At 41.0% G+C, this 27,446-nt stretch overlaps 1 protein-coding gene across 3 annotated transcripts in view; it reads left to right on the top strand.

The window, feature by feature from the left end:
* larp4b (La ribonucleoprotein 4B) overlaps window positions 1-26,916 on the top strand; it is a 50,111-nt gene extending 23,195 nt beyond the window's left edge. The window contains exons 4-17 of one of the 3 annotated variants that reach the window (XM_063462251.1): window positions 4,703-4,867; window positions 5,706-5,784; window positions 8,232-8,368; window positions 9,994-10,097; window positions 12,307-12,417; window positions 12,577-12,630; window positions 13,246-13,452; window positions 13,892-13,995; window positions 15,044-15,307; window positions 16,712-16,736; window positions 16,924-17,094; window positions 18,599-18,789; window positions 20,372-20,483; window positions 23,030-26,916. In XM_063462251.1, the coding sequence (XP_063318321.1) occupies window positions 4,703-4,867; window positions 5,706-5,784; window positions 8,232-8,368; window positions 9,994-10,097; window positions 12,307-12,417; window positions 12,577-12,630; window positions 13,246-13,452; window positions 13,892-13,995; window positions 15,044-15,307; window positions 16,712-16,736; window positions 16,924-17,094; window positions 18,599-18,789; window positions 20,372-20,483; window positions 23,030-23,362 (2,057 nt within the window). In that variant the 3' untranslated portion in view covers window positions 23,363-26,916. Of the gene's footprint in view, window positions 1-4,702; window positions 4,868-5,705; window positions 5,785-8,231; window positions 8,369-9,993; window positions 10,098-12,306; window positions 12,418-12,576; window positions 12,631-13,245; window positions 13,453-13,891; window positions 13,996-15,043; window positions 15,308-16,690; window positions 16,737-16,923; window positions 17,095-18,598; window positions 18,790-20,371; window positions 20,484-23,029 lie in introns of all 3 variants that reach the window. The other 2 variants (XM_063462250.1, XM_063462252.1) reach the window with 2 other exon arrangements.
* Window positions 26,917-27,446: the final 530 nt, after the last annotated feature.

Here is a 27,446-nt window from a genome sequence, read left to right as displayed (position 1 = left end):
TATAAATGGTCTTTGTGGATTATTGTGCATATAACCATGTTTGGTAAATGCATGGCTAAGGCAAAGAGACTGTGTTACCTGACTTAATAGAAGTCTGTGCATTTTTGTGACATTATTAGTGATTAATTAGATTTTGGTTTATTAAATCTAACTCCACTTTTTAAACACGCCAAATAGTTTTGTCACACTCAAGGTGGCTTTACTTTAGCAGAAGGCCCAAACCCTTTTTATATGCAGGTAAACTCCTAATATGTTAGGCACCATATAAGATAGGGGGTGTCAGACTTGTTATAGATTATGGTCCCCTTTCAAACCCAGTGTTATTTCAAGCTAGGCTAACCAATAAAACTATTGCATGTTCAACATAATTGCAAAATAATGTTGAACACGTCCCTAAACAGGCAGAAGTACATTGTGAAAATATTTACGTGTGGCAGCACAGTGAGAAGTTGCTGGTTTGAGCCCAAGCAGAGCCCTTCTTTAGCATTTTCTTTAGCTAGTGTGGAGTTTGGGTGCAGGTTTGTAATTTCTCACGCTTGGACATAGACAATGTAGTAATAGTGCTAGTATTTCATTGAAAAAAATGGGATGATTAGACTTAGGCAGTCATTGGTGGGTGAGGTATTAACCGCAGGCTGCATGTTTGACACCCAGAATCTTAAATATTAAAAAAAACAACAAAAGTGCACAAAATTGTTCTAGAGAACGTAGCCGTTAAATACAAAATGATTCTGCGCTGCCTCTAGCACCATTCTTCTGGGCTGTAACAGAGATGAGATTGTGTTGCAAGATATTAACCGAAGTTCAAATAAGTTCAGACTGCAGTCTTGCATAACACCCATGTTGACCACAAGATGGTACATGGAGTAAGTGCAGTGTTCACCATGACACCAACATAATTCAAGCTAGTGTTCGCTCAGCATTCATATTTTACTGTTGTATTTTGCTGACTTGTGCTGACTTTGGTAACTAATAGTTTTTACAAATTTACATTAATGAGAAGTAGTCCGTTTAATGCAGGTTGGGCTGATCAGCTACATGAAAACCTTCTGGTAAAATGCTGCCACCATGTGGTGAAAGTTTTCAATTTTCAGAGGGTCTTTACAAAAAGCACCTTTAAATTTTGCAGGTAAATACTGGACCTGAAAAAGTGGAGAATTATAGGTTTTGGTGGTTGTGGCAGCGTGAAGCAGGTGAACATAGCCAGCAGCTAATTTATTAATGTAATGCTGAGAAACTGAAAAGAGTATACAGCTAATCTGAAGCTGAGGTGTAGAAAGAAAGTGAAATGTTGGCATGTAGTCTACTTGCTAAGTCTGTAATAATCGAGTAGTGACAAACAGCACAGTCTGGTGTAAAAACCTGCTTTGTCCACTCTGGTTCCCTTTTCCCACCACACAGGAGACACCCCTTTAATCATTCATACTCAATCTAGAATGAGTTATGAATATTCCGGCCCCAGTCACCCTTCTTTCTTTGTAAATGACAGTAATCACTCGCTTCAATGTGCTCAGCCAAGTTTAGCCACAGAGGCAACAAGGACATGGTGGTGAAACAGAAATTATTGATTAGTCTCAGTTTGACTCGCACTGACGTCCTGGCCTACTTCATCTTCCACGTCCGCAAAGACATTTATGGAAAATTTATTACAGAGCACTGCTGATTTAATGCAGTTGGGCCATGCATGTAGTGGTCTGTGACGGAAAATTCACACCACGCCTGCAGTGGTAACAGTGATTTAGTCATGATACTGGCTGGTTCCTCTAATGTCCCCATTCACTGTCAGTATGCTAAACCATTACATGCACATGGAAGCTTATTCTGATTCCTTTGTCGACAAACAAAGAAGAACTATTAAAGGTTATGAATTTAAGCCACTTATTATCATTCAACATCCCTCCTGTCACCTGTTTTTCCTTTTACATTAATATTGACTTCAAACTTGGGTCCTTCATTTACTATGGACCCATTGTTTAAACAAAACAAAAAACAATCTGAAAGTGATATGGCAGATGATGAAAAACAGGAACTTATTTTATTTAATGGTTCATCTTTTACTTACTGACCTTGGTGCTGCGTTTCAGACTGTAGGCGATGCCTTTCTCACTTAGAAGGCCGTAAAACGGAAAAAATGAAAATGTAGTTAAAAATTAAAAATGTATGTGCTACGTATCAGCAGTAATGGTTTAGTTTGGGGGTCCCATTCTGTCCCACAGGCCCAATGTTTGACACTCATGGGTTAGCAGTTCTTCTGATGTTTGAGTATTCACCATTATGTTTCAGACTTGCCTGATGTGGACGTGACTTCAAAAGTAAAGGTCAAGATTTTCAAATATTCAAATTTGGCATGGGTGTCATTCGTTGCCTAGATGATGAAACGGTGCTTTCCCCATTATAATTGTTCATATTTTATTAATAAATAACAGCATTGTTTCTGAGACTGCTGGGAGTGATGTGCTAAATTAAGACAGATGTCACCCACAGAAGCAGTGTGTGAACGTATTTAGCAAAGGCATGTGGACTCGTAGGCTCCTTCACAAGACCTTTGTCTGGAGGACTCGATCACTTGTCGCTTCTAGTTAGCCACATCTGTGTTTATTTTGACTTTTGCGGTGTGCTTTGTGCTAAAGTTTGAAAGAGTAAGCAGGTCTGAGGATTTGAACAGAAGTCCCACAGGCCTAGAGACTGTTTAGTGACCTCATCACAGCTTCAGGCCACTAGAGAAAAATGTGTTCCTCAACCAGTTAGTGAGTGGTTGCTGGAGATTGACCATTTAAAAATGATAATAAATGCTGTTGAAAAACCACCTTGTGATTGTTTTGGTTGCCAGCAGGTTGCTGAAATCACCTGTAGTTTCCATGGAAAACACAAACTTGTCTGGAAATAATTAGATTTTCCTCACCAAGCTTTACTGAAACTTGAAAAGTGGAAAGTAATTGGAAACGTTTCCCTTTAAAGTAAAAGTTGTGCCTCACCAGTACAGCCACTAAGTTCAAAGGATGCAACTTTTACTGAACCTCCCACGGATTACTTCCAATCAGAGAGTTCACTTCTCTTAAAAGATTTACTTTTTTATTTTCATCTGTGAAGTGGCCTTTGTGCTGTGCTGTTATGGTCGCTGTTATGTCAGCTCCTGCCAAGTCTTTTGTGTTTGAAACGAATCTAAAAGATAAAACGAACCATTTCCCATGGGGGACACGGCTCTGAGTAGATAAACTGTTTTCAGTTTAAGTCACTGTACCGTTCAGTCATGTGCAGAGTATTTCCATAGAGCACCCTGAAGAGAGTTTAGCCAGACCTAAAGGAAAATTGCCGGCACTGTGATTTGATGGAGGTTGCTTAAAACCCTCAAACACAAAGTAAGAGGTAAATGCTCTTGAATACGATGGCTTTACTAGTCCCACACTGTTTAACCCTGATTTATCTTTTTATAAATACAGTATTAAAATTGGTCCCAGTACTGTTTTAATTAATGGTTATGTGCTTGATTACCTGAATGTAATTTTTCTCTGGTTTTAGAAGTATGCTATCATGTTTCATTCTGTTCTGGTACATCCCTCCTTTGTGATCTGTTGTCATTTTAATTTGCTGTTGACTCGACATTGCCTTCATACCCACCTTGTTTTCAATTCAGTGTAAATTAAATCCACAGCACTAATTCTCAGGATTTATTGCTAGGCTTATTGCTATGCTACAGCCAGAAATAGTGTGTTTGTCTGTAGCACGAAATATAGAGTTTCTTTCTTGGTACACTTTATTTGAGAAACATTTCCAGTAAATGTATTTATCATTGCATAATGGACCAAAAAAGCCACTTGTTAGTACTGTTATTAGTACAATATTACCAGTAGTGCAATATTTACATTTATGTTAAGATGGATGATTTGTTTTAAAGGCAATACTTGTTTTTGTTTAGATGTAATTAGTGCTGTAGAAAAGGTTTTATTTTGTAATTACATAATTTTTTTGCCCAGCCTTTAATAATTCATAATTATTCATTATTTAAGTTGCTCACATTATCATTGTGTATTTCTAGAAGAAGATCTGTTGTGCTCTAAAAGGAAAAGAGCGTCCAGAATGATGGTCTTTGCATCTTAATCAGGAAAAAGGCTGAGTTTATGTGCCAGGCCAGATGCTTCAGATTGCCTCTGGTAATAATGTCCATTTGTCATTGCACAGGTGTATTGTTGCTGAACTGGGACAAGGTTGGAAATTGGGCACTTGGAACTTAAAAAGGACACTGCTCTCAATTCACATTGGAGCTGTTTTCTTGCTTTTCCTTCTGCTGTATATGTTCATATTAATCAAATCAAAATTTCAAATGATGAGGAGAGCATCTGTCACGTAAACAGTGTGAGCCAAATGCTCAGACTGATCTAAATACTGAGTATCTATGTATGATGTCACCCCCACCCACCTGCTGTTCACACCTGTAGCTGGAGGGGCAGCCAATCAGAACCAACACAGTTTAAAGGTAGGGTGTCCTTAAATGGCTGGTTTTAGAGGTTGAGCCGAGGAGCTGGATCAAGGCCTAGTTTAAGATTCCAATAAACTAATTTGAACTACAAACCATGTAAAGCTACTCTGAAGTCCATAAATAAAAATAACTACTATTATCCTCATAATAGCCCCCCTTTTATACATCTGGTGATATTCCTATGCCTTTAATCATTATCATAATGCCCATTGTTGATTGTCACAGGCTATGAAGCCAGTGAAGACAAGGCTTACAAGGAGCCCCTTCTAACCGACCCAGATGAGCCTCCACCGGTACCAGTAATGCTGGCTGAGCCAGCCCCCGTCACTCTGGAGTGCTCCGAGTCAGCCTACACAGAATACCCCAAGCCTGGGCAGCCAGGGCACACAGGTGGGCTGGTTAGTGATTGGTTGTTAGTCAGAGGAGGCTCTGAAGTAGTTGTGTATCAGTGGTGTTTTTCCACATGTCTACACATGGATACTTTTGTGCTGATTTTTGATGGGGCAGCGTGGACACCCAAGTTTGTAAACAAAGTAACTTGAAATCGAGACGATGTCCACATTTATACCACAGGCACGGCTATTAGAAGGCTGAGGGATGGCACTGGCGGCCATCAGTAATTTTAAGTGTGTTGGCCTCTTCAATCACACAGGGATCTAAATATGTTTGATTTCACCTGATCTTGGTCAACTCAAGGTTAGAATGAACTCCAACCAAACACAGTCGGCTAATGTGGTCGAATATTAAGGGACAGTCTGTCCTCGGGCAGTAGATTTATTTTTGAAGGAGAACAGTGACCGCTTGAGAGGTATTTGTTTTATGTGTTATTTATTGCATCATTAAAATTTCATTGACCTGTTCCAGACACGATCTGCTACAAGACATTTATCTTTTTAAGTGCCCTCTGCTTGAAAGAAGTGTTGACAAAAACAACGAGGCTAAGGGAGGAATGGGTGGTATTAAGATGACAGTGATTATACAACCGTGTAGGAGTAGGTTTCTTAGCGCCCGTGCCATTGCTTCCAACACATTAAATTAGCTTGCATGAGTATTTGCTGTGTGTAAATACGACACTCTTTTGGTGCTTTTCTTCTTTCTTTTTTTCCTTCTCCATATTTTACAACCCTCTCCACCCACATCCCATTTCATTGTCTGGATAGTGTTTACAGGATTAGACATAAGCTTAGTTGCTCCTTATTTTACCAAAATCTTTATCCTCTATCAACAGGCAGTGATCCCCAGCCTGACAACCCCCAGGAGGGCTTGAGGGAGCACCTGAAGAAGACCCTGGAGTTCTGTCTTTCCCGGTGAGCCAATAGCTTCATATCACATTACAGCCCAGAATTTTATGCTTTTCTTTGAATGTAGGAACATCTCCTTCACTAAGCCTCGAACTGTCCATGAGAAACTGGAAATCTCAGCACATCTACTTCAATCATTGCTCAGCAGCTGTTTCATACTTGCTAATGGAGAAAAGCACTTAAATTAAGATCTGGAAGGAAAAACATCTACTTGAAAGTGATTAACACAATGACTTGTGGATGACTGTGTGCAATCCACTCATGTGTTATTCTGCCTCCTTGAATCCTGTGGATCCTGATTGGTATAATCAGCACATTAGGCTCAAATAATACTTTCTGTGGCAGTGAAACCTCAGGCGTCCACAGTAGCCTTCATGACGTAAATGTTGTCATCTGCCTGTGCTCCCAAGGGTCTGCATCTGTGTGCTCCCCAACTATGACTGTTGGCTGGCTGCACGTGTGAACACGACCTGAAACCCACTGTACCATAAACAAAAATGTGTCTGCTCTATGCTTGCTCTCATATGCTATTGGTTTTCTCCTGGTTTACTCCCAGGGCCCAAATTTTATTTTATTTTTGGCATCAAGACAAAATCCAGACTTTTAATATGTGGTTTGTTTATTTGCATTTGTGTGTATTTGTTCTACTAGAGAATTTAAGATCGTTTCGAACAACGGTGACTGCCCATGAGATTGCTTTTAAAGTACAACATGGGGCTTTAAACCATAATGAGCCTTGTGCTAAACACTTTTAATGCAAGGCAGTGTCCAGCTACAGGCGCAGTATGCATTTATAGTGACTCATAGGAGGGAGGGGGGGGTGTACTGCTGCAAATCTTAACCAAATACCCATCTCGTATTATAGTTCTCTTTATTAGTGGTATTATTGGTGTGAGTATTAGTAGTAGTAATCTGAAAGCTAAAGGTTAAAAATAAATCTGCCTTCCTCTGTAGACACGGCTGCTTTCAGCCTGCAGCAAAGTTTACAAGAAATCTTCTTAATATAGAGATCATGAAAAACTAAGCAAGATGGGGCTTTTTTCTTTCTACCTTCCTTGTTTAAAACAAGCCTGTGACCAATGATGTCTAAGCTTTTTGACCAGGTGGTCCTTTTAAAGGACTTTTAGGTTTTGACCACATTTACAGTGACGGCGTTAACAAGGGCTGCTGTTAGTTCTAGGAAAACATTTTCTCCCACTCCACCTGGGTCGTAGCACTGCCTCCTAATTACTTGTGTGGATTTTGTGTGTTTCAACATTTTTGTTGGAGGGACACTTGAGCTCTGTGGGTTGAATGTTGTAACACTGCTCATTTAGACTGTCACAAACTGGGCCACACACTCATTCCAATTAAGGCTTATTAAAGTAAAATAACCATAAAAGAGAAGACTTAAACAGCGGTGGGTGAAGTCAGTACGGTCAGTGGTGTGAATGTTATATTGCATGACGCAACAAAACAAACCAAACGGCCGACAAGATCCAAAAGTGGTGTCTCAGGGTGCCTTTGTGGAGCATTTGTACACTGAATCAGCCGTGTGTGTGTGTGTGTGTGTGTGTGTGTGTGTGTGTGTGTGTGTGTGTGTGTGTCCTAACAGGGTTCATGGGAATTCTGCTTTTTTTTTTTTTTTTTTTCCCCTCTCTCTCTTTGTCAGAGTAAATTAATATTTTCGGTCGTACTGGGAGGTGTGATGGTAATTGTATATGTTCTAACATCATTGTTCATGCGCTAAAAGAATTATTAAATCCATCAATAATTAAATGTGTGTGTGCAGCTAGTGTACTGGAAGACTATGTATTGTTTTTGATACCGATCAGGCCTCTTCTCTCTCTCTCTCCCTTTGGCTGTGGGCGTCAGGCGTAGTCTGAATGAAAGCCTTATTTCATACTTTTGAATGCCTCTGCGGTGGTGGTGGCTTAGCTGCTGATTTGAGAGGAACTGAGGCCTTGAAAAATTCATTTCATTTTCTCCTCTCTGTGAACTTGGAACAAGCCAACAACAATAGCATACTGTTAGCTTCTCCAAAACTACAGTGGAAGTTAAAAGAAAGGAAAAAAAAATACTGATCAGATATGAAAACAAGAAGCTATAGAAACCAAAAGACTACTGCTGGGTTACAAAATACTGGACTATACACACCTACAGTGCATTCCTTTGAGAAAAAGCTCACAGTTGCACAAGTAAAGCAGCCAAATGTGCAACAGCTGTAAACTGAAGGAGCTAAGAGTGTCAAAAGAGAAGAGCAGCGATTCAGATGCAGTGTGTCACCCTCAACAAAGCTGATGTTTATTAGACGTGTAAGAGTCGCTCTTATTTAAGAGCAGGTGCAACTGTGGGTGCTAATCACAGAATTGTGTTTATCAGAGTAAATGAAGTTTGTTTTCACTGCTGCACCTTTTGCCACCTACACCATGAAAGTGTAACTAACCTCTCCTGTCTGCGTCTCGGTTTGGCAGGGAGAATCTGGCCAGTGACATGTACCTCATCTCCCAAATGGACAGTGACCAATATGTGCCAATTGTGACGGTGGCCAACCTGGACCACATCAAAAAGCTCAGCACGGACGTGGAGCTGATTGTGGACATCTTACGATGTGAGCGAAATGCTTTCAAAATCACAGTTTTATGCACCAGTTATTTTTTTTTGGAGTTCAATCAGAACCCGTCATTATGGTTGTTTACCTGAACAAGCTGCATGTCAAGAAAACCTTATCAGAGTGAATTTCTATCAGCATGTGGTTGGAGTTGATTTCCCAGGAGAGGTCGTTAAAGTGCATCCAGCAGAGTCTTACCTATTTGTGTTTGATTTGTGCTCGTACTTAGTTTACTGCTTAAATTAATCCTTTCTAGCTTGGAGGCCTTTTTATTTAATGGCTCATTGATCTGTACACTGCCAAGATTTTTATATTTGAATTTAATCAGGTTACTGTAAATAAACCATCATGTAATTACGCTGCGATTAGGCTTTTAGCATTAATATTCTTTTTCTGAAGATGTTCAAGTATGAAACTGCTTGTAATTTACAGATCACCTGTTTGGCCAGTTTCAGGTCCTGCAGCCATGATTAGGAATTTCACATATTTATCTATCTTATACAAAGCCTGAGTGCAGACCCCGTCCATCCTGTCTGAAACAGTCACTTTTAGCTCCCTTCCCCTCCATTTAAGACAACTTTTTTCCTGATTGGCTGCTCCTCACAAACAGGTGGATGGGGCTGCTGTGCCCAAAGCTCCAGCTATGAGATCATAGCTGGAGCTTTGGGCTCATAGGAGTTGAATACTCTGACCTCATCATTTTAAACTTTGTTCATATTTAATATGAGACTGTTGTACACTCTGGTGTGTGTGTGAGTGTCTGTCATAGAAAATAAGAGTAAAACTGCGAGATTAGTCAGTGTTTAATTTGCATTATTTTTTTCCAGCATATTTGAGTCGTCGTAACTTTGTGAATACAGGAGGTACCCACATGAAATACAGAGCCTGAAAAGCACTTTTAATATCTGTTACACACAGTCTAGTCACATCTGCACATGTTAAAATAGAAGTCTGTTAGAGGAGCCGTGCACCAAAATGTATCCAGAAAGTAGATTTATGGTCTGACTTTTTTGGACAAGATGCCTGCCACGGTGATATCAGCCTTTAAGTTTACAGAAAAGAAAAACGAAATCTTCACAAACAGATTAACATAAAATGCAGGTCATAGAAACTACATTTCTGCACTTTAAATGTTGAAACTATCATTATATTGGGTTATGTTTGTGTTCATTTTTAGTCAAGAAAAAGGATTTGCTTTAGATTGTGACTCTTGGATGTGGGTGTAAAATTAATTCGTTTGAAGCGTTGGAAGACTTACACATTTCATGTCCATACGTGGCTGGAAAAAAACCCGGTAAATGTAGCTTATAGCAGATTTTCACAGAGCTCAAATGTGCTGTTTCAGCTCTAAAAATTTCATGTGGATATTTGAGGCTCAAAAATGCTGGGGGAAGAAAAGTGACTTAAAAGACATCGAATTTCAGCCCACCTGTGAGTTCCTTCAGGACACATAACCAGGAAACTTTTCATAGTTTGAAGGTGAACATTTTGCAAGGTTTCATTAGATCTGTGAAAGTTATTGCACGTAATAAACCAGCTGATTCTGAAGGGCTTATTAGGTGGGATGTACTGATTGATCCTTCCTGAAATGGCCCATAACACCATTTCTTTATGGCTTCCTGCAGCTTTGCCATTGGTCCAGGTGGATGAGAAGGGGGAAAAGGTGCGACCCAATCAGAACCGCTGCATCGTGATCCTCAGAGAGGTTCCAGAGAGCACGCCTATAGAGGTCAGTGCCGAAACACGATGTCCAATTACACGTCTGTCATTTGACGCTACTGTCATGAGTCAACAAACACTAGAAGCATTATTATTCCATGGAAATGGCTCACGCCTAGAATACAAGCATAGCTTATGTACACTGTAGACGCCAGTCTGGTCTGGGTGTCTGATTGATAGTTTGCCTTTATGGTCTGTTCACATTTGTTTAGAAGGTCTTCTATTTACAGTCCCGGTAGTTAAACTGGGAATGTAAATAGAAATGCAAGTAGATAAATGTTTACTTTTAGTTAATTAAATTTAGTTCTTCTTTAATATTTTACTCATTTCTGAATTCAGGGGGAAATATTCTGCTAATGAAGTTTAAACATGGATGAAGTCGACAGACTGAATTATTTAATGTTTCTGTTAGAATGCATAACTTAATATAGTGAATTCTTATGCCTCAGTCACTATAATTATTAGTTTTTTATTTATCATATGTGCCTGAACAGGTAACTATACATGTATCCTTGATTTATTTAGGATTTGGTGTGTTTTATGTCGTGTTCTTGGATGTTTTTTAAATCAATCTCTGTTATGCTTAAAGCTGAGTCTGCAGAATGCTGTCACTGTTACACATTAAGCTAATTAAACCATGATAACGAGGTGGTATGACTCCGAAGGAGACCAGAGAGTAGACATTTAAGGTAGACACCTCACCTTTCCAAAATGCAAAGTCGGGCTTTTATCCAGCCAGGACCCGTCCTTTCCCAGCAAGCACCACAAACCACACATTTTGAGCATTTTGAGGTTATTGAGAAGCATTTTCCTGTCGAGCAGTGAAGGTAAAACATTTGCAGAGTCTTGTGTGATATCAGTAACTCGCTTATCTGCCCCAGCCTGACAGAACATTTTCAGTTCAGCTGACTCCGAGCTAATGACTGTTATCACAGCGGTGCATTTTCAGCTCCGCAGAAAGTCCACGTCAAACAGATCTGCTCATATAAACAATATTTTTCTATCACATCATTCCCCATATTTCCTTAATACTGGAAAGTACACTAGTTATTTTGCTCAGAGCATCATATTTAGTTGTGAAATATAGAGAGAGTAGCAGCGAAACGTGGTTTTCTGCAGCTTATTCAATTATGGGTTGTTTGTAGTCTAAATCTTACGAGTATTAAATGTAATAATGTACCTTTGGTCCAGTTTAACCTGCGGGAATTTGTGAAGGCTTCTTTAATGCGTTTTGTACCCACAGAGAGAAGACATCGGAAAACATGCTTGTAGTGTCTCCTGATGTCTTTATGGCAGATATGAATTAAATTCATCAAATAGCCAAAAATTATAAGCATCTCTAGAAGCAACAAGGGGTCGCCCAGTAGTGCAGCTCTCCGTGATGCACTTCATGACGCAGCTAAAAAGAAGGGTTTTGTTTTGCTTGTTAAGAGAATGTGTAAACTAGTACTCTGTGGAGTTTAAAAATAATAATAATAATGACAAAACCAAACCAGAAGGTGAATCTGGCTGCTTGAAGAACCCCCCCCATAGATGAGTGTGGGTTCATGACTGGTCACACACATTTAAAAACAGGGGCTTTTGGAGGGATGCTAATAAAACAGAAAGCAGACCTGTAGAAGTACAAGTTCTCCCAGTTGGGAAATGGTAAATAGCCTTAATATTGGACACATTCTCTGCTTCAAGGTATAATTTTGAATGAAGCTGCTTCAGGTTAAACTAATACAGCACTTGTGTAGTTTATTTCCCACGGTGTGCCAACAAGAGGCCACCAATGAAATCATTCACATATAGCAAAGAATGATCTAATCTGCCATTAGGCAATATGACAGATGGGGGAAGCTTCCAGGTCTGAAGCATGACGTCAATACAAAGTGCCTCAAACCTGCAGTCTTATGACCAGCAGGGGGCAGCTGTTCTGATTGCAGATTCTATTGAAAATAAACATGTAAGGCAACATGGTGGCTATGTCCACTTTTTAAACTGTTATCTGTAATTGGGAGACATAAACTGAATAGATCTTCGTTATTATTATTTTTTCATAGGCTTGCTGGCTTTTTTATGTGTTAAAGGAGTGAACAGTATCAGAAAGCTACTAGACTTTCTAAGAAATAGTTGTAAGGTTCGTGTCTTAACGCTTGGGCCCAGCCTGGGCCACCGGGGTTGTAGCAGATCTGTAGTGAAACAGTGGAATGAAATGAGTTTCTCTTGTTTTGCAGGAGGTCGAGGCTCTTTTTAAGGGGGACAACTTACCCAAGTTTATCAACTGTGAATTTGCCTACAATGACAACTGGTTCATCACTTTTGAATCAGAAGCAGATGCACAGCAGGTATCCGTACATGTGGACAGTTAATTTCATGCATTCATTCAGTTTTGATTTCATAGTAATTTATACTAGTATTTAAATCTGAGTGTGAGCATCAAAGTAATCGGTGATTTTCGTGTGTTTTAAGTCACTAATGCTGTGCCTGTTTCCTTTGTTTTAAAGGCATATCAATATCTCCGTGAGGAAGTGAAGACCTTCCAAGGGAAGCCAATAAAGGTAGGCTTTCATTTTATTGGTTTGAGGCTGAGCTGGAAAGAAAAAAATTTGCAAATCAAAAGATGCTCGAGAACATCCTGGTTTCAAGCAGAGACCAGCATATCCAGTACCAGATGCACCCTGCTAGTGGTGATTTCAGGCTCTCGTCACTGTCAGTTTATGCATTTTGAGCTATATTCAAACCACTTCTGTTAATGAATGTGGTCTCAAAAGTCAAATATTATCCCCTGTCATGCATAATGAATCAGCAGAGAAGCACACATCCAACATTTTAGTAGACAGCTCACAAATCACAGATTTTTGCTTAAGGGGTTCATTCAGAGGTCTGCTTGTTAGTTAAGGAACACATGAGGCGTGTAAATGTAAGTTGCATTCTTCTGTACTAAAACTTTTTTTTAGATTTGGCTGAAAAAAGTTGATCATTACCTCTAAGCCCATGGTACACATGAATATCTATCAACAACCGATGAAACAAACAAATTTTGTGAAGATGGTTGAGAAATGTATTTTTTATTTGTATTTTTTCCTCAACTGTATTAGCAGTTAGTTATAATATTGATCCCTCTTTTGGGCGCTGGTGCTAATTTCTCTCTCTGTTCGGGCTCTTTCTACCAGGCGAGGATAAAGGCGAAGGCAATCGCTATCAACACTTTCATACCAAAGAACGGTTACCGGCCGGTGGAGGTGAACCCATACGCTCAGCAGCGCTACACATCCTACTACATCCCTCCGGTTTACAGCCCCCAGCAGCAATTCCCCTTATACAGCCTCATCACGCCGCAGGCCTGGTCGGCCACACACAGCTTCATCGACCCCGCGCTGGTAAGAATGAGTTACTGTGTACTTATTGGATTTGGGAAAGAAGAAGTCAAACAGGTGCTCAGTTGTGTATTAAAAATGGTAAATTCACAATTGTTTTTGGATTTAAGATTAAATCAGGACCAGCAGATCAGCACTAGGATTAAATTTAGTTACTTGTGTTTAATATTGACTTTTTTTCTGTGTCTGTATGAAAGGTGACATGGTCTGAATAATACTCTGTGCTTTCTATGGTGGCTGCTTTATTAAATATAAACTGTTTAAATTGGTGCTATGAAGCATTAATAGGTTTAGAGCCACTTTCACATTTTAAAACACTTTCTATAAACATACAATATCAATAACTACATTAGAAAACATTAAGTTCAAAAGTCACACAACGAGCTTAATAATTTGTTACTTAAATGCATCTTATTTAACTTTGATGTTTTTCTGTCTCCAGGTTACTCCATTTCACAACAACCAGTTCATCAACGGATTTACATCACACAGTTTCAAACCAGCGACGTCGCCCCTCACTGTCAGACACTACTCGCCCAGGAACAGGTTTGTTATAGTTCAGTGGAACAATGTAGTTGATGTACGTGTTGTTGCTGTTGGAATAATAAATCCAGGTAAACGGGCAGCATCTCACCTTTCTCCACATGTAAACACACTGGAAGTTCCTCAGTCGTCCCAGCACATCTCCATCACCCTCACACAGGGTGTGATCAGCTGTTCACCCACTAATGTTGTGTGTATGACACACAGCTGTGTGGCCATGTGTGTTTAAACAAACCGAACATAGAACATAAAACATTTGTTTTTACTTATTTGTAATCCCAGGGGTGAAATCTGCTACATGATTGACAGATTAACTATATGATTATTATTTACCTGCTTATCAAAGTTTTGAGGTTGTTTTTTGTTTTGTTTTTTTAAATTAAGGATTTGTTACAATATGAATTTAATGGGGTAAAAGTCTGTGAAGTTGTCTTCTGTTGTCCAGTTTTGGTGAGCCCACGTGATTGTAGCCTGAGTTTTCTGTTTTTAGCTGACAGGAGTGGCACCAGGTGTCGTCTTCTGCTGCTTTAGCTCTTCTGTTTCGAGGTTTGAGGAGTTGTTGATTCAGAGATGCTCTTCTGCGTACTTTAGTTGTAATGAGTGGCTTTTTGAGTTCAGGTCGTCTTCCTGTTAGCTTGAAGCAGTCTGGCCACTCTGCTCTGACATCAACGAGGCATTTTTGATCATAGAGCTGCTGCTCGCTGGATGTGTGCTGTTTTTCATTCTCTGTAAACCCCAGAGATGGTTGTGCGGCTAAAATCTCAGAAAATCAGTTCCTTTTGTATTTCGCAAATAAACCATCAGCATATAGGAAATGATTGTATCTAAATAATTTATCCACTTCCAGTTTCACTGAGTTTGTAGATTTTTACGCCTCCAAAGGCTGAAGACGCAACACAAACACAAATGAAATCTCACCATCTGGTTTTACCTGTCACTTGCGGGGTCCTTCACAGAATGAGTTTATTATTGTAGGCCCAGGGTTCAATTATTCACTTTAAACCCAAGTTTTAATGCTCACATGGGCTCACAAGGTTTTCCTTTTCTGCAGGAATCACAGCAAACCTCACCTGAGGCCGACCATCCCCACAGCGGATCGCAGCACTGGGCTACTGGACAGCCCGAGCCTCTTTGCCAGCTTTCCCAGCGAGAGGCTCAATGGGGCTCGCAGCAGCCCGCCAACGCGACTCCCCACCAGCCAACCCAGAACCAGGTTACCCTCCACTGCAGCCTTCCCTCGCAGGGACACTGTGGGCACGGGGCGAGTAACGGAGCCCGCAACCACAGACTACTCGCTGGGGATCGGCCGAGGAAGGTCAGGCACTGATCATTTACTTGTGTAGAGCAGTAACTCTGGAAACCTGCACTATCAGAGGGGAGTGGCAATGTGTTATGAGAGGAATTCAACAGTTTACACTGACGTTTTGAATGTGGTTGTCCTAAAGTGCAAACAGTAAACAGGCTCAGGTGATTCTCTTCTTTTGTTCTTGGACACAATGTCTTTGGAAATGGGATGCCACAAATTTCCTGAAGTTTTGGTCCTCTTAGGGGAAACGGTCAGTACAAGGTGTGGTCAAAATGTTTGGAAATTGAGCTCTAAAAATTAAAAACCTTACCTGATTTAAATTTGGCCAACCTCCCATTCAGAATCATCTTCGCATACACCTCAACCGGGTCATTGTGGTACAGCATCCGCAGCACTTTGTGTTGGGCAGCAGCCCAGGCGGAGGCCCTGTCGGACCAATCCCCGCCTATCGAGGCTCGCGATTGGCACAATTCTTCAACTGGATTCAATTTTTGTGAAAGTGGAAAAACTAAAAGCGAGGCGAATCGTGCTCCTTCTCTCACTCCTCGCCTGACTCACTCTGTTCAGTCTTACAAACTAACTTTAAACTGAGACCCAGCTCCCATCACCAGTGATCGACCTCCATCCAGATTTTTCGTCACTTTTAAACGAAGGCGAGATTTGCCATCTGGCTAAATTGCAGAGCAAAGAGTGTAAGTGGGCACAACAGGACTTCTAAGAATAGCAGCCGCATTGGAAGCTGTCTGGACAAACTAAGAGATGATGACACTGAACAGGGCATCAGCCAAATTTGAGTGAGGTAATGTTTTGGAGCTTTTTGGCCACACCTTATCCAAAGCTGTTCTGAGTGATCACCTTTATCCTCTGATGAAACATTTATGTCGTGCTGCCAGCGATCGCTTCCAGAATGACAATGACTCACCATTAAAACAGCAGATGAGCGAGTTTCTTTTAGAGGACTTGAAGCTGTTCTGGTGGCCCAACATCTTAAGCTTTACATTTACTTGTCTCTGTGTTTAATGGGATCTGAAATTATATCTTTTTTTGCCCTGTTCCTCAAAAATTAATCAGCTACTAAAAGTTTTGCATGTAACTGGATAAAATGATGAAGTGGTGACATTTCATATCCAGGAGGTCAACCTCCTTGTGCCATCACGATTCTGTGCACCAACTGAGGAACAGAAGGGGAGGTTGTGGCCATGTTTCACATTCTGTCAGATGCATAATTAGTGAAACTATTCTTTGGTTCCAACCTATTAAAATCTTTCAGTCTTCACATTGTGTTAACATGAGAGTCTCAACTAATTAATTCTAGGTGACATTGTGTAAGGTGAAGTCGGTGTTTTTAGATAGAACGGATGTTTGTAAATTGAGATGTTCTTTTTCTTAAAGGAAAAATGTTTCTGCTTCTAGGAAAAAGAGGGACGAAAAGTTTACAGTAAGTACTGATTTTTATCCTCGTCATTCTGATTCGTTTCAAACTTTAAATTCCACAGTTTTTCTGTGAGTTCATGTTCAGTTTAAAGGAAGCAAACCAAGATTAGTACTTGTTATGTATTCCTTACATCTTGAAAGTGAATCGAAGACGTTTTTTTTTTTCCTGACTCTTTGTTGCCTCTTTGTAGAGAGTGACGCCTCAGTCGCCACCTCCGCCCCCAAAACCTCCATCTCCAAGCTTTGAGCTCGGTCTCTCCAGCTTCCCTCCTCTGCCCGGAGCAGCCGGCCAGCTCAAAACTGACGACGTCTTTGACAACCGACTGGCCAGCAGCGTAGTCGTCGGAAACTCCAAGGAACGGGTAGGAACTGATGCTAAACTCAAACTGAGCTATAGGTTTGTCAGTGGTGTGTTAAATTCTGTATGAATAAATGTAAACTCCAATAAGCCCTGGAGTTTTATTGTTATATTAAATTAAATCTTCTGGTATAAACGAGGATTTTTACTCAGTGAATAAAAATCCAAATATAATAAAGTAAAGTGCTTGGTTAGCAAAGATAATAATAGACACAGGTTTTGTGGTAAAGATGGGTACAATCACAGCGCGTGCTCCAGAAAGTGCCATTTTGCCGGTTTTACTTTTGTGAGGAGAGCAGTGAGCGTGCAAAAGAAAAATACGATTTTCTTAAAATAAGAAAAAACAATCGGGAGTGACCATGACAAGCTGCCACTCAGCACACAGCATAAAAGTATGACAACAATTCACACACAACACACATCAGCCATGTTGGTGATTTGTTTTTGTGAAGGGTCAGCATGGTTTCGGTGCATGATTTTGAATTGTTTCATAAAAGCTGCCCCAGTGTATCCTCTGCTAAAGGAACTTAGAAAGAATAGAGAATTCATCCAGCTCTTATTGCGGCTGCCACGCAGATATTTCATGGTGACTCGACTCGGATAGGACACTTCCTAAAAACAAAACGGGCTGTTCAAACTGCAACGATACCTTTAAATAGTCTAAGGAGCTTGGAAAGAAAAGCGTCTGGACTTCTAAGTTGCTTGAAGGCGTTCCACCTCTCATCCGAGAAGCTTCTTCAGTTCTAGGGTCAAATGGTGGAGAGTCCCAGATTTAAACCCTGTGGTGTGTCGTCCCCCCCCTCCCCGAAGAACCCCCAGTGATCCTCTACCTAATCACACGAGCCAAGGTGTGAAAACAGGTGTGGCTCACAATCAGCCAGGGTTTCGGGTGAACTCATTGTGAAACCTAGCTCCACCCTATCTTGTGATTTCCTGAGGTCAGAAGGCCCAGGATGTGAGTGGGAGTTAAGGCGTCTGGGAAGGGATCTCAAAACTGGATTATAGATGGCAGACAGCCATCTATGTCGTAAGCCACCACCTCTTTGACCCTAGAACTGAAGAAGCTCCTCGGATGAGAGGTGAAACGTCTTCAAACAACTTAAAGAAGTCCAGACACTTTTCTTTCCAAGCTCCTTAGACTACGATGACCTGGATGACTGAGAACCTTCACAGACATACCTTGAAATATGTTTTTTTTTTTTTGTTGTTTTTTTTTTTTAAATCTTCCTCAAAATAGAGGTGAGACTCTTGAGAGTAATAATCTGATTCTCGAGTGTGTTGGCTCACGATATGGAGCATTAATCTAACATTTCTTTATGATATGGAAAAACAGCACAAGTATAAAGAAGGCTTTAGAAAGGCACCACCAACACTGTAATTTTAGCTACTGGTCCTGCTTTTTCAATGTACACTGATATACGTTCACCTGTAAAGAACTTCTCCTACTGCTAATAAAAAGAACTTGCTGTAATACGTCATTTCTGCTGCTTGCTGTTTGTTTGATGCAGAATGTAAGTGCTGAATCCAGTAGTGGAGGCACTCTCTCCCCAGCGGGTCCCAAAGAGCCTCTCCGGTCCTCAACATCCCCGATGGCCACAACCTTCCAGCCCTCGCCGACCACCCCGACCACGACCCCCGCCTCGACGCTGACCCCTTCCCCTGGCACGCCGCACAGTCCCGCTCCCTCCCTCCCAGTAACGTAAGAAGCACTCAGATGTTGTTGACTGCAGCACGTAGAGCAGAGTCTGTAAAAAGCCATTTACTGACAGCCGTAGGGTAGAAGATAAGGCTGCGAACATACACAGCATTCACTGAAATGCTGTCATTAATTATCATAATGGTTCTAGTATCTGTTAAGAAAAGCGTGTAACATAATAGCCTACGATTTAGAGAGAGAGAGAGAGGATGTGACAGGAAAGGTGCCATCCACCCACGAGAACAGCCTGACATTGCAGGTAAAGAGGCAGCGTTTTCCAGGAAGCTTGTGAGCCTATTTCAGATCATTATAGGAAGTAAACGTGACAGAAAATGGAAATTAGGGGTATTAACTATAGAACTGGAAAGGCAGCCACACACCATACCTGCAATGGCACTGAGACAGTTTCTCACAGCTGTGAAATGTGTCATTTTGGACGTTTTAGTCATGTGGCACCATTAGGCTTCATTCTCTCACCCTGAAATGGGTAGGCGACTTTCAGCCGCTCCCTTATTCACGAGGGTCGCCACAGCGGGAAGCTCCGGATGTTTTATAAGGCAGAATTTTTATAGTGAATACTTTTCCCCAAAGGGATTCGTGTCTCCTCCTGGGAGCAAACCGGGGACCTTTCGCTTGCTTCTTAAGCAAATGTGTAAACCACAACACACGGACATCCTCCGAACACCTAGTGGTTTAAAATGAGTCCTCCTAAGATATTACCAAGGCTTTGTTTCTTAATACTTAGGTCTGTGAGAACCGGTATCCCAGCTCATATTACATTGCTTGTCTGTTTCATCATCCTTTGCTTTACACCTTATAGTCATATTTGCTGTTTGGAAATTCCTGGACAGATGGAAATTTCTTCTTTTTCTATTTTTCTTTTATCTGAAACTATAATCGAGCAAGAAAAAAGTTATCCTGCACCAACACTTTGAGATTAGAACTTGTAGGGTCATCTACTCATTATTTTATGTATCAAGGTTCAAGGAAATAACCTCGTTTCTGCGTATTCACATAAACATGATAATGCATAGCTTTGGTGTGCGCCTTGTGGCGGCTCCACCTTTGATATATGAGGTGTGATCAAAAAGTTCTGGGAACAGGCCCATAAAATTTTAACCTTACCTGTTTAAATTTGGACAGTGTCATGTTCAAAGCCATCTCTTCAGCACGCTGCTGCTTTTTGTAGATCGCTTGGTCGAATTTAAAACACGGCAGAGGACAACAACACAATCTTGAGTCACCGTGAGCTCCTCCACCACTTTTATCGAGTTCGTCCACTTTGCGAAAATTAAATTCAAGCTTCAACACAAGGGGACACAATGGGATTTCACAGAAGGATCTAAAAAAAAACAAAGTCCTGAGCTGCACAAGAAGATAATGTTGAATATTAGGTCGGCCACATTAAGGTTAGGAGGAGCTTTCTGATTAGATCTCGTTTTATTACAGTCATCAGTTTGCCTCTTCATGTTGCACTGATCACTTCTTTAGCCATTATGTGCGTTTCGAGGACTGCAGACCTCCTAAATGATGTTAAATTCATTATTCCACCCTAATGCTGTTGGCTCATGTTTGTTTATTCCAGGGAGGTGAAGGTGACAGAGGTGAAGCCAAAGGAGGTGCAGCTGTCTGTGGAGCGAGTTCCTGGGACTCTGTCCACTGCAAGCAAATCGGTGCAAGTCAACGGTGCTGCCACAGTCAGTATTGATTCCTCCTTTTTGTTTTGTTTTTTCTGCTTACCGGCCCTTTTTAATATTTGCTGCCTCTCAGACACCTCAGTCACCATTAAATCAATCTCATCATGAAGAAAAGAAGGCAAATTAATTGCACCTTAATTCTGCGCAGTCTCGTATTGATTTTGATTGCAGACAACTCGATTTTTAGAGGAAAAAGCTGTGCATTTTTAAAACAGACACATGTAGCAGCCAAGAAAGCTTTACTTGTAACAAGCCCAAGGCAAATTTCCTCTTACAGCTTTAATTTAGGTCGGTGTGAGGTGTCAGAAGGAAACGGTGCATTTTAAAGAAGAAAATCTGTTTTGATGGAGGGGCGAAAAAAAACAGCCCTTGCTTTTCTCTCAGCTTTGGTCTTTTTTTTAATAGCAATAAAACACGAGCCAAGGTCTGAAACGTACTGCTGCTGAAACAGCAACCGCACACACACACACACGTAGGAGTGAACAGAAACGGATCTGGCAAATTAAATATAATCAACATGCCAAATGTGGGTTCAACAATCATATCACTGCTGTCATGTTGAACCGCTTAATCTCTGAAATGTTCAGGAGCCAAAATTCTGAATGTTTTTAGCTCAGTTGCCGTGTTTATTACAGCGTTTTCCCAAACTGTATAAAAGGGAACGTTTGTAGTTACAGGCTGTCCCCAGCGTTATATTCATATATGAAAAAGTTTGATTGACATGTACCTGCATCGGCGTAAAATACATTTTTTCTCGTCTCCTTGTTTTCATGTTTGTTGTTTATTAAAAAATGATATTCACTTAATTTCATCCAAAGGCTAATTTTCATTATCAGCCAAATTCTTTGATTTTCAATATTTTCAATTTTAATTTTTCAGTCCTGACATTAAAGTTTCTGCACACGTTTAGGAGACTGCTGTGTAGTGTAAACCAGCGGTCCCCAACCTTTTTTGCACCACGGACCGGTTTAATGTCCGACAATATTTTCACGGACCGGCCTTGTCGTGGATAAATACAACAAAATAAAACCAGTACCGATACCAAAAAAATAAGATTTATTCATAACACACGGGAAAAGACCCAGGCAAACAGAGTTAACGATAAAAAAGATTTAAAAAATAACGCTAAAAACCCTGAAAACCGTGAATTTCACACCCGAGCTTCAACTCTCGCTGCCCGCTACCAAATGACTCACGGACTGGTCCATGGCCCCGGGGGTTGGGGACTGCTGGTGTAAACCAAACAGTGAGCTGCTGTGAGCAGAGTGAGGCAGATACTGTGCAAAAAAATAAAATCGTAGTTAACCTTGTTCTCATGTAGCGGTAAATGATTTCAGCCCAACATAGCTGATGAATGTAAGTAAACAGAGATCAGCTGAGCAGGTACAGAAACTTAAATCCCACAGTTTGCCTGGTTCTGTTGTATTTTTAGAAGCTTCTTTACAGTTTTACTGACTTCGAGCTGTTGTAATGTGGGCTAATTGTAACAGTTATTGGGAACAAAGTCTATCCCTGATGCTTCACTTCAGTCTGTCCTTCCTTCTGTTTGGGGTCCTCTCTTTCGGCTCTCTCTGTCACTTTGTGGCTAATGGCTCTCTCTCTGAGCCTGTCCCTGGAGATGTCTTCCTGTTAAAAGGGAGTTCTTCCTCTTTACAAATGCCTACAAATGTCTGCCCACCAAAACTGTGTCTAAACTCTACAAAAAGGGCTAGAAAAACAAAATGGTAACAACACACTATATGTGCACCACACAACAAACATCAACTAGTTCCAAAAGCTGGAGGGAATTTGTGTAGAAAACTCTAATTAGATTCTTTATTACTCCACATATTACTAACAAATTTCAAGCGCACCAGCAAAAATGTTGGAGACAGTGTGGTCACCCGAACGCCAATCACTCTCATATCTTTTGGACGTGTACACAATTGACTTCATTTTGGGACAGTATATCCAAGTTAACAGGTGACATCATGTCCTATGCCATCCCTAAGGACCCCAGGATCATCTTACTGGATTTTCTACCCAGAGATTTGATTCTGAAAACGGACAGATATATTTTTAAAATCCTGTTGATTGCATCTAAAAAGGCCATAACAAGGAATTGGCTTAAGAAGGATCCTCCCCAAGTAGAGCAAGTGCTAGAGATTATAGAGGAAATACATCTGATGGACAGACTGACGTTCTTTCTATGACTTAAAGGTCATCTTTTTCAAAAACATTGGACTAAATGGCATAAATATAAGCAAAGACCTGAAGATTCTGTCTCTTAATTCAGCTTACCTCTCTATTTGTATGATGCTTGGAACAATTTGTTGTTGGGGCTCTCTTTCTGAAGACACGTGTGCTAAAGGCCTGAACCTTTCCAGGCATTGTATGTGAGATGCATGTAAGGAAGTTCGTTACTGACGCTAACGGACCCGTACGAGGATCTGATTCTGTCCAGTTCAAGGTGGAAATGAAAACTACTCGTTCACAAACTGCCCGCAGACGAGCTTTGTAAGGATGTGTGCAGAATGTTTTACAACTGTCTTGTGTTTTCCTGCTAGGAGCAGAGGAAGCCCTCCTACGCCGAGATCTGCCAGCGGGTGAAGGATGCCCCGACGTTACAGCAACCAACCACTCCTAAGGAAGCTAAGCCAGCCTGCGCTGCCACAGCAGGCGAGGAGAGGAAGTGCCCCGACACCTCCACGCCTTCAGGGGAGGCCAAGGCCAGAGAGACTTACCACCCCTCCTCCAAACCCAGTTCAACGGGTGCCACCACAGGCAGACCCCCGAAGGAGGTCCGAAGGCCGGGTGGGCGGTGGGCCTCTCCGCCCCCACACCCAGGGAAAACCCCCAACAAAGATTCCCACCACACCCCACCCAAGTCCCCGCAGTAGGGTGACCTCCTTTCCCTCCCCGTCCTCCAACCCCACTACTATGCTCCACAGATGCGTTTAAAAAATAAAGGAAATACAAGTCAGGGCTACTTGATACTTATATCCCAGAATCACCCGTCACAAACAAGCATAGAGGACGCCTTCTTTTCTGGATCAGGGCTTGCAGACAAAAAGCACTTTACTGTGCATGTAGAGCACCGTTTCTTTTTCTTTATATTCTATTTATTGTTTTTGGTTTTTCACTTTTATTTCTCCTTTTCTCTTTTTGCATTACGTAGTGGTGTCAGCCTGTCAGGTGGCACAGACAACACTGAAATTTGTTCATTCTGTCCAAATGGCCTTGTGGGATTAAATTAGCCGTGTGTGTGTGTGTGTGTGCGCGCGCATGTGTGGGAAGCAGCAGGGCATTGTTGGAAGCCACCCCAAAGGATGATGGGAAAGGGTGCATAAAACAGACTCCATCTTGTTTGGCTCTCATAATGAGGGGTTTGTTTGCATGTTGAGTGGCAGCATTGTGCAACTTTAAGTGGCTTAATTATGGGTCATTATTAGTCTTTTTGTTTTTAAATACATATTCACATCCATATGCAACTCAACATCACAAGAAGACTTGGATCCTTTGGTTTACATAGAATTCTTTGCAGGTTTGTTTACACTAGGTGGCTTTTATGTCTTTTTGGGGTTTTTTGCAAACCGTAGTTGGCTGTTGGTACAGTAATTGGTCATCCTCCCCTCGGCGTCTTCTTCCTCTGATCCAGTTCTTCTTAAAGGATCACCCCTCCTGCTGTTATTCCCTCTCTGTTTTGCTAACATGCTAACTCACATAGTGTGCATTTGTGGCTTAACGTGGGGTCAGCGCTGTTTTGTTTTTTGTTTTGTAGTATGACACAGGAAGGGCACATGACTTTCTCTAAAACGAGGCATCTGTTGTAAAAGTGGAAGTAGGTGAGGTGTTGCTCACACTGCATATGTGTCTGAAGACATTTAACTAGTCAGGAAGCTAAATTCTCTCCCCGCTTTGCATTTCCTGTCAAACTGTTGATCATTGTTGTGGAAGGAAGGAAGATGCAGGGCTGGTTTTAGGCTGACAAACTTAAAATCGAGCGGTGACGAGGAAGCCGCTTCTTCCCATCTGAAAGGGTTTTGTTTATTCTGGAGGCGAGGAAACGCTGGCAAGCAGGAAGGAGGAAATTAACACTAGCTACCAGCTATCAGTTCAGTAAACACGTCTGTTTACAGGCGCCAAATGTAGGGTTTTTTGGTTTTTGTTTAATTTTCTGGAAATCTGCTGAGACAGTGACTCATCAGGAGGCTGAGATGTGTGTTAGTTTCCTGCCATAAAGTGGCACAAGTCCAGAGTTCAGTGTGGCGATTTGATCCAGTGGGAAGTTTCCTGTTCAAACTGTTCAAACCTCCTTTCAAACGGTGGCATGTTTGTAGTTCTTTCTCCTACTTATGGTGCTAGATATCCAAACCTGGAACCTGTTACTACATCTCCTCTGATACTGTAAGTAGAAATACTTGATTTACATCTGCAGAAGTTTAATTGCACTGTTGTTGTTTTCTCAGACTCTCGCAAGCAAATTCATGCGATTAATCCTACCTAAAGTGAAAAAAGGGACTAACTTTGTTTTGTTTTTTGGGGAGGAAGTTGGGGAATGACACACACAGTTCAGTTTTCCAGGAGAGAAGTTGACGAACACCCTGCTGCATCATCTCCATTGACACAATCACTGAAGCTTTTTTGTCTTGTCGGTCATGTTGAAGCATCTGTGCAGCATTAAATTTTTGAAGACTGATGCTTAACGTTTTTTGTTCGTTTATTTGCTTTTGGTTGGTGCTGCTTGAATAGACATGCAGTGGTTTGGATTTTTAACTTCTGGTTTTGTGTCAGTGAGGATTTTGTTGGAAAGTGTTGAAAATGGGAAAGTGGGATGGTTGAATAGACGAGTATATTTTTATGAAGGTAAATAATGAGTGGATTTTTGGTTTTGTTTTTTTTTCTGGAACGTGGTTTGCAATGTTGAAGCGAGAGAGAGATATTTTGGCTTTGGGGGTCCCGTCGGGACTCGCGAACAGCCTTAAACCAAACATTTAAGTGCTGGAAGGTTTGAAGCAGGAATGTGCGTAAAATCCATCCTTGGGGTGAAAATGTTCCGCTGTTTTCCTCAAGTCTATACCACTAGGATTGTTTATTATTGTTGTTTGGGGGTGTTTTTTTTTCCCTCCTCTCTGTTGGCGTGCTTTGTTGTTTTCTTCTAGTTTGTTTGCACTCTTTGATTTCTCCGAAAAAATTGGAAAAGATCAACCAGAGCACACGGGACTTCCTCTGTTGCCGCTTCACTCTGGTTACCTTTGATAAATGGCAGCAGACAGGAGGAAGATTTAAAGCACAGAGTAAGAGGAAGCATCCTTTACTCACCTCGAGCCTGGCTCGTTTGAAGCGCTGGCACCCAGTTGGTCAGAGCTTTCATGGGACATAATCGAAGCAGCGATTTTATACCAGAGCTGGTGGAAAAGTTTGCATCCTGCACCAGAGTGAAGTAGCAAGCTCGCACGTTCAGGGAGGGCAGCTCCAGCTTTGGTTGGAAGGTCTGCCTACTGTAGCAACCACTTTGGCAGATAACCAACCAAGTGTGTTTTTTAATTTGAATGTAACTGTCTGAAAAATGACTTAAAAGACTTCCCTCCCTGCTCCTCGGTCATGTGCTCGGGTTCATCTTTTGAAGTCGTCACCTAAGATGCAAAAACACCCTGAAAAAAATAAAATAAAAACCACTGTACTATACACAATATCTGTTTAGGTGGGACCTCTCATGTCTCGCTGAAGTCTTCCTGCAACAAAAAGCATTCTGGGTAATCCCACTAAGAGAAAACAGGAGCCTGGTGAAGGGAAAGCTTCATTTAAAGAGCCTGTACTCCTGGTCAGAGCTGCTTTTGATTTGGACGCTACAGCTTGAGTTTAGTGAAAAAAGAAAATATTTTTTTATTATTTTGAAGGACTGAGATGCACTTGGATGGGTCTATTATTTTTTTCTTTTTTGTTTTCCTCATTGGTGGAAATGGTAAAACAGATGTAAATGCACCATATCCACTTATTTATAAAGCAGTGCTGTTTATTCCACAAGAAATATCATTAAGTTTTCTTTTTGGGAGAAGGGAAAAAAAGATGTATTGAGCTCTCAATATATATATATATATATACACACACACACATATATAAATGTGTGTGTGTTTAAAAAAAATCCATCCAGTGTTTGAGAAACTTGAATTTTATTTAAACTTGAAAAATAACTTTGCCTTAACTTTTCTACAAGACAAGCATAGAGTTTTTCTTTTCAGAAAAGATCCCCGAAATGTTAACGAAGCGTGAGATGTGGAAATATTTAGTCACACCAGACGTCACAAGTCTTACTGCGAGAGAGAGAGAGAGTACAAATCTAGCAGCGTTTTCTTTCTTTTCCTACTTTTTGTTTTGTGTAAAATGTATGAAAATCTTGGGTCGTTCTTTTGGTTTCTTGTTCAATAGTTTCAGGTTTTTTGGTTTTTTTGTGCAGGGGGGGTGGGGGGGTGGGGATAAAAACCTTGTAATTGCAAATCTAGTCAATACTGTATTAAATATGTGCACTTTGAAGTGTGTGCTTTGCTTGTACAGATGTAAATACTCAGAAAAATATAAGAGGTACCTTAAAATGATTATAAAAATATATTGATCCTTGTTAACTATAATGTCGCTATCGAGCTGGATGTAGAATATAAAAGAAAAAAAAAGACGTGATGTCGTGCGTTCGGAAATATTTTTCTTTAACTACTATTGTTTTTCAGTTTGGGTGTGCTGAGTTTGATTCCTGCTCCGCTCTGCAGCGTGAGCAGATCATTTATTGTATTTTTTTTGTTTTTGTTCTTTCATTCCTTTTTAAACTTTTGCTGTGGGTTCGGTCGCACCTGGATGCTCAGGTGCGACAGTAACCCCGCCCTCCCTGCCCTCCCTCTCCTCTGCGTTCACAGTCTGTGGTTCCGACAAAGCCGAGTGTCCACCGGCATCCTCTTTGAAGCTCTGGCTTCTTTTTCTTTCACTGATTAC

This window comes from Pelmatolapia mariae, linkage group LG18, assembly GCF_036321145.2.
Source record: "Pelmatolapia mariae isolate MD_Pm_ZW linkage group LG18, Pm_UMD_F_2, whole genome shotgun sequence".
Lineage (NCBI taxonomy): Eukaryota > Metazoa > Chordata > Actinopteri > Cichliformes > Cichlidae > Pelmatolapia > Pelmatolapia mariae.
The sequence above is the reverse complement of the archived record's forward strand: the minus strand, read 5'-3'. Positions and strand labels throughout refer to the sequence as shown.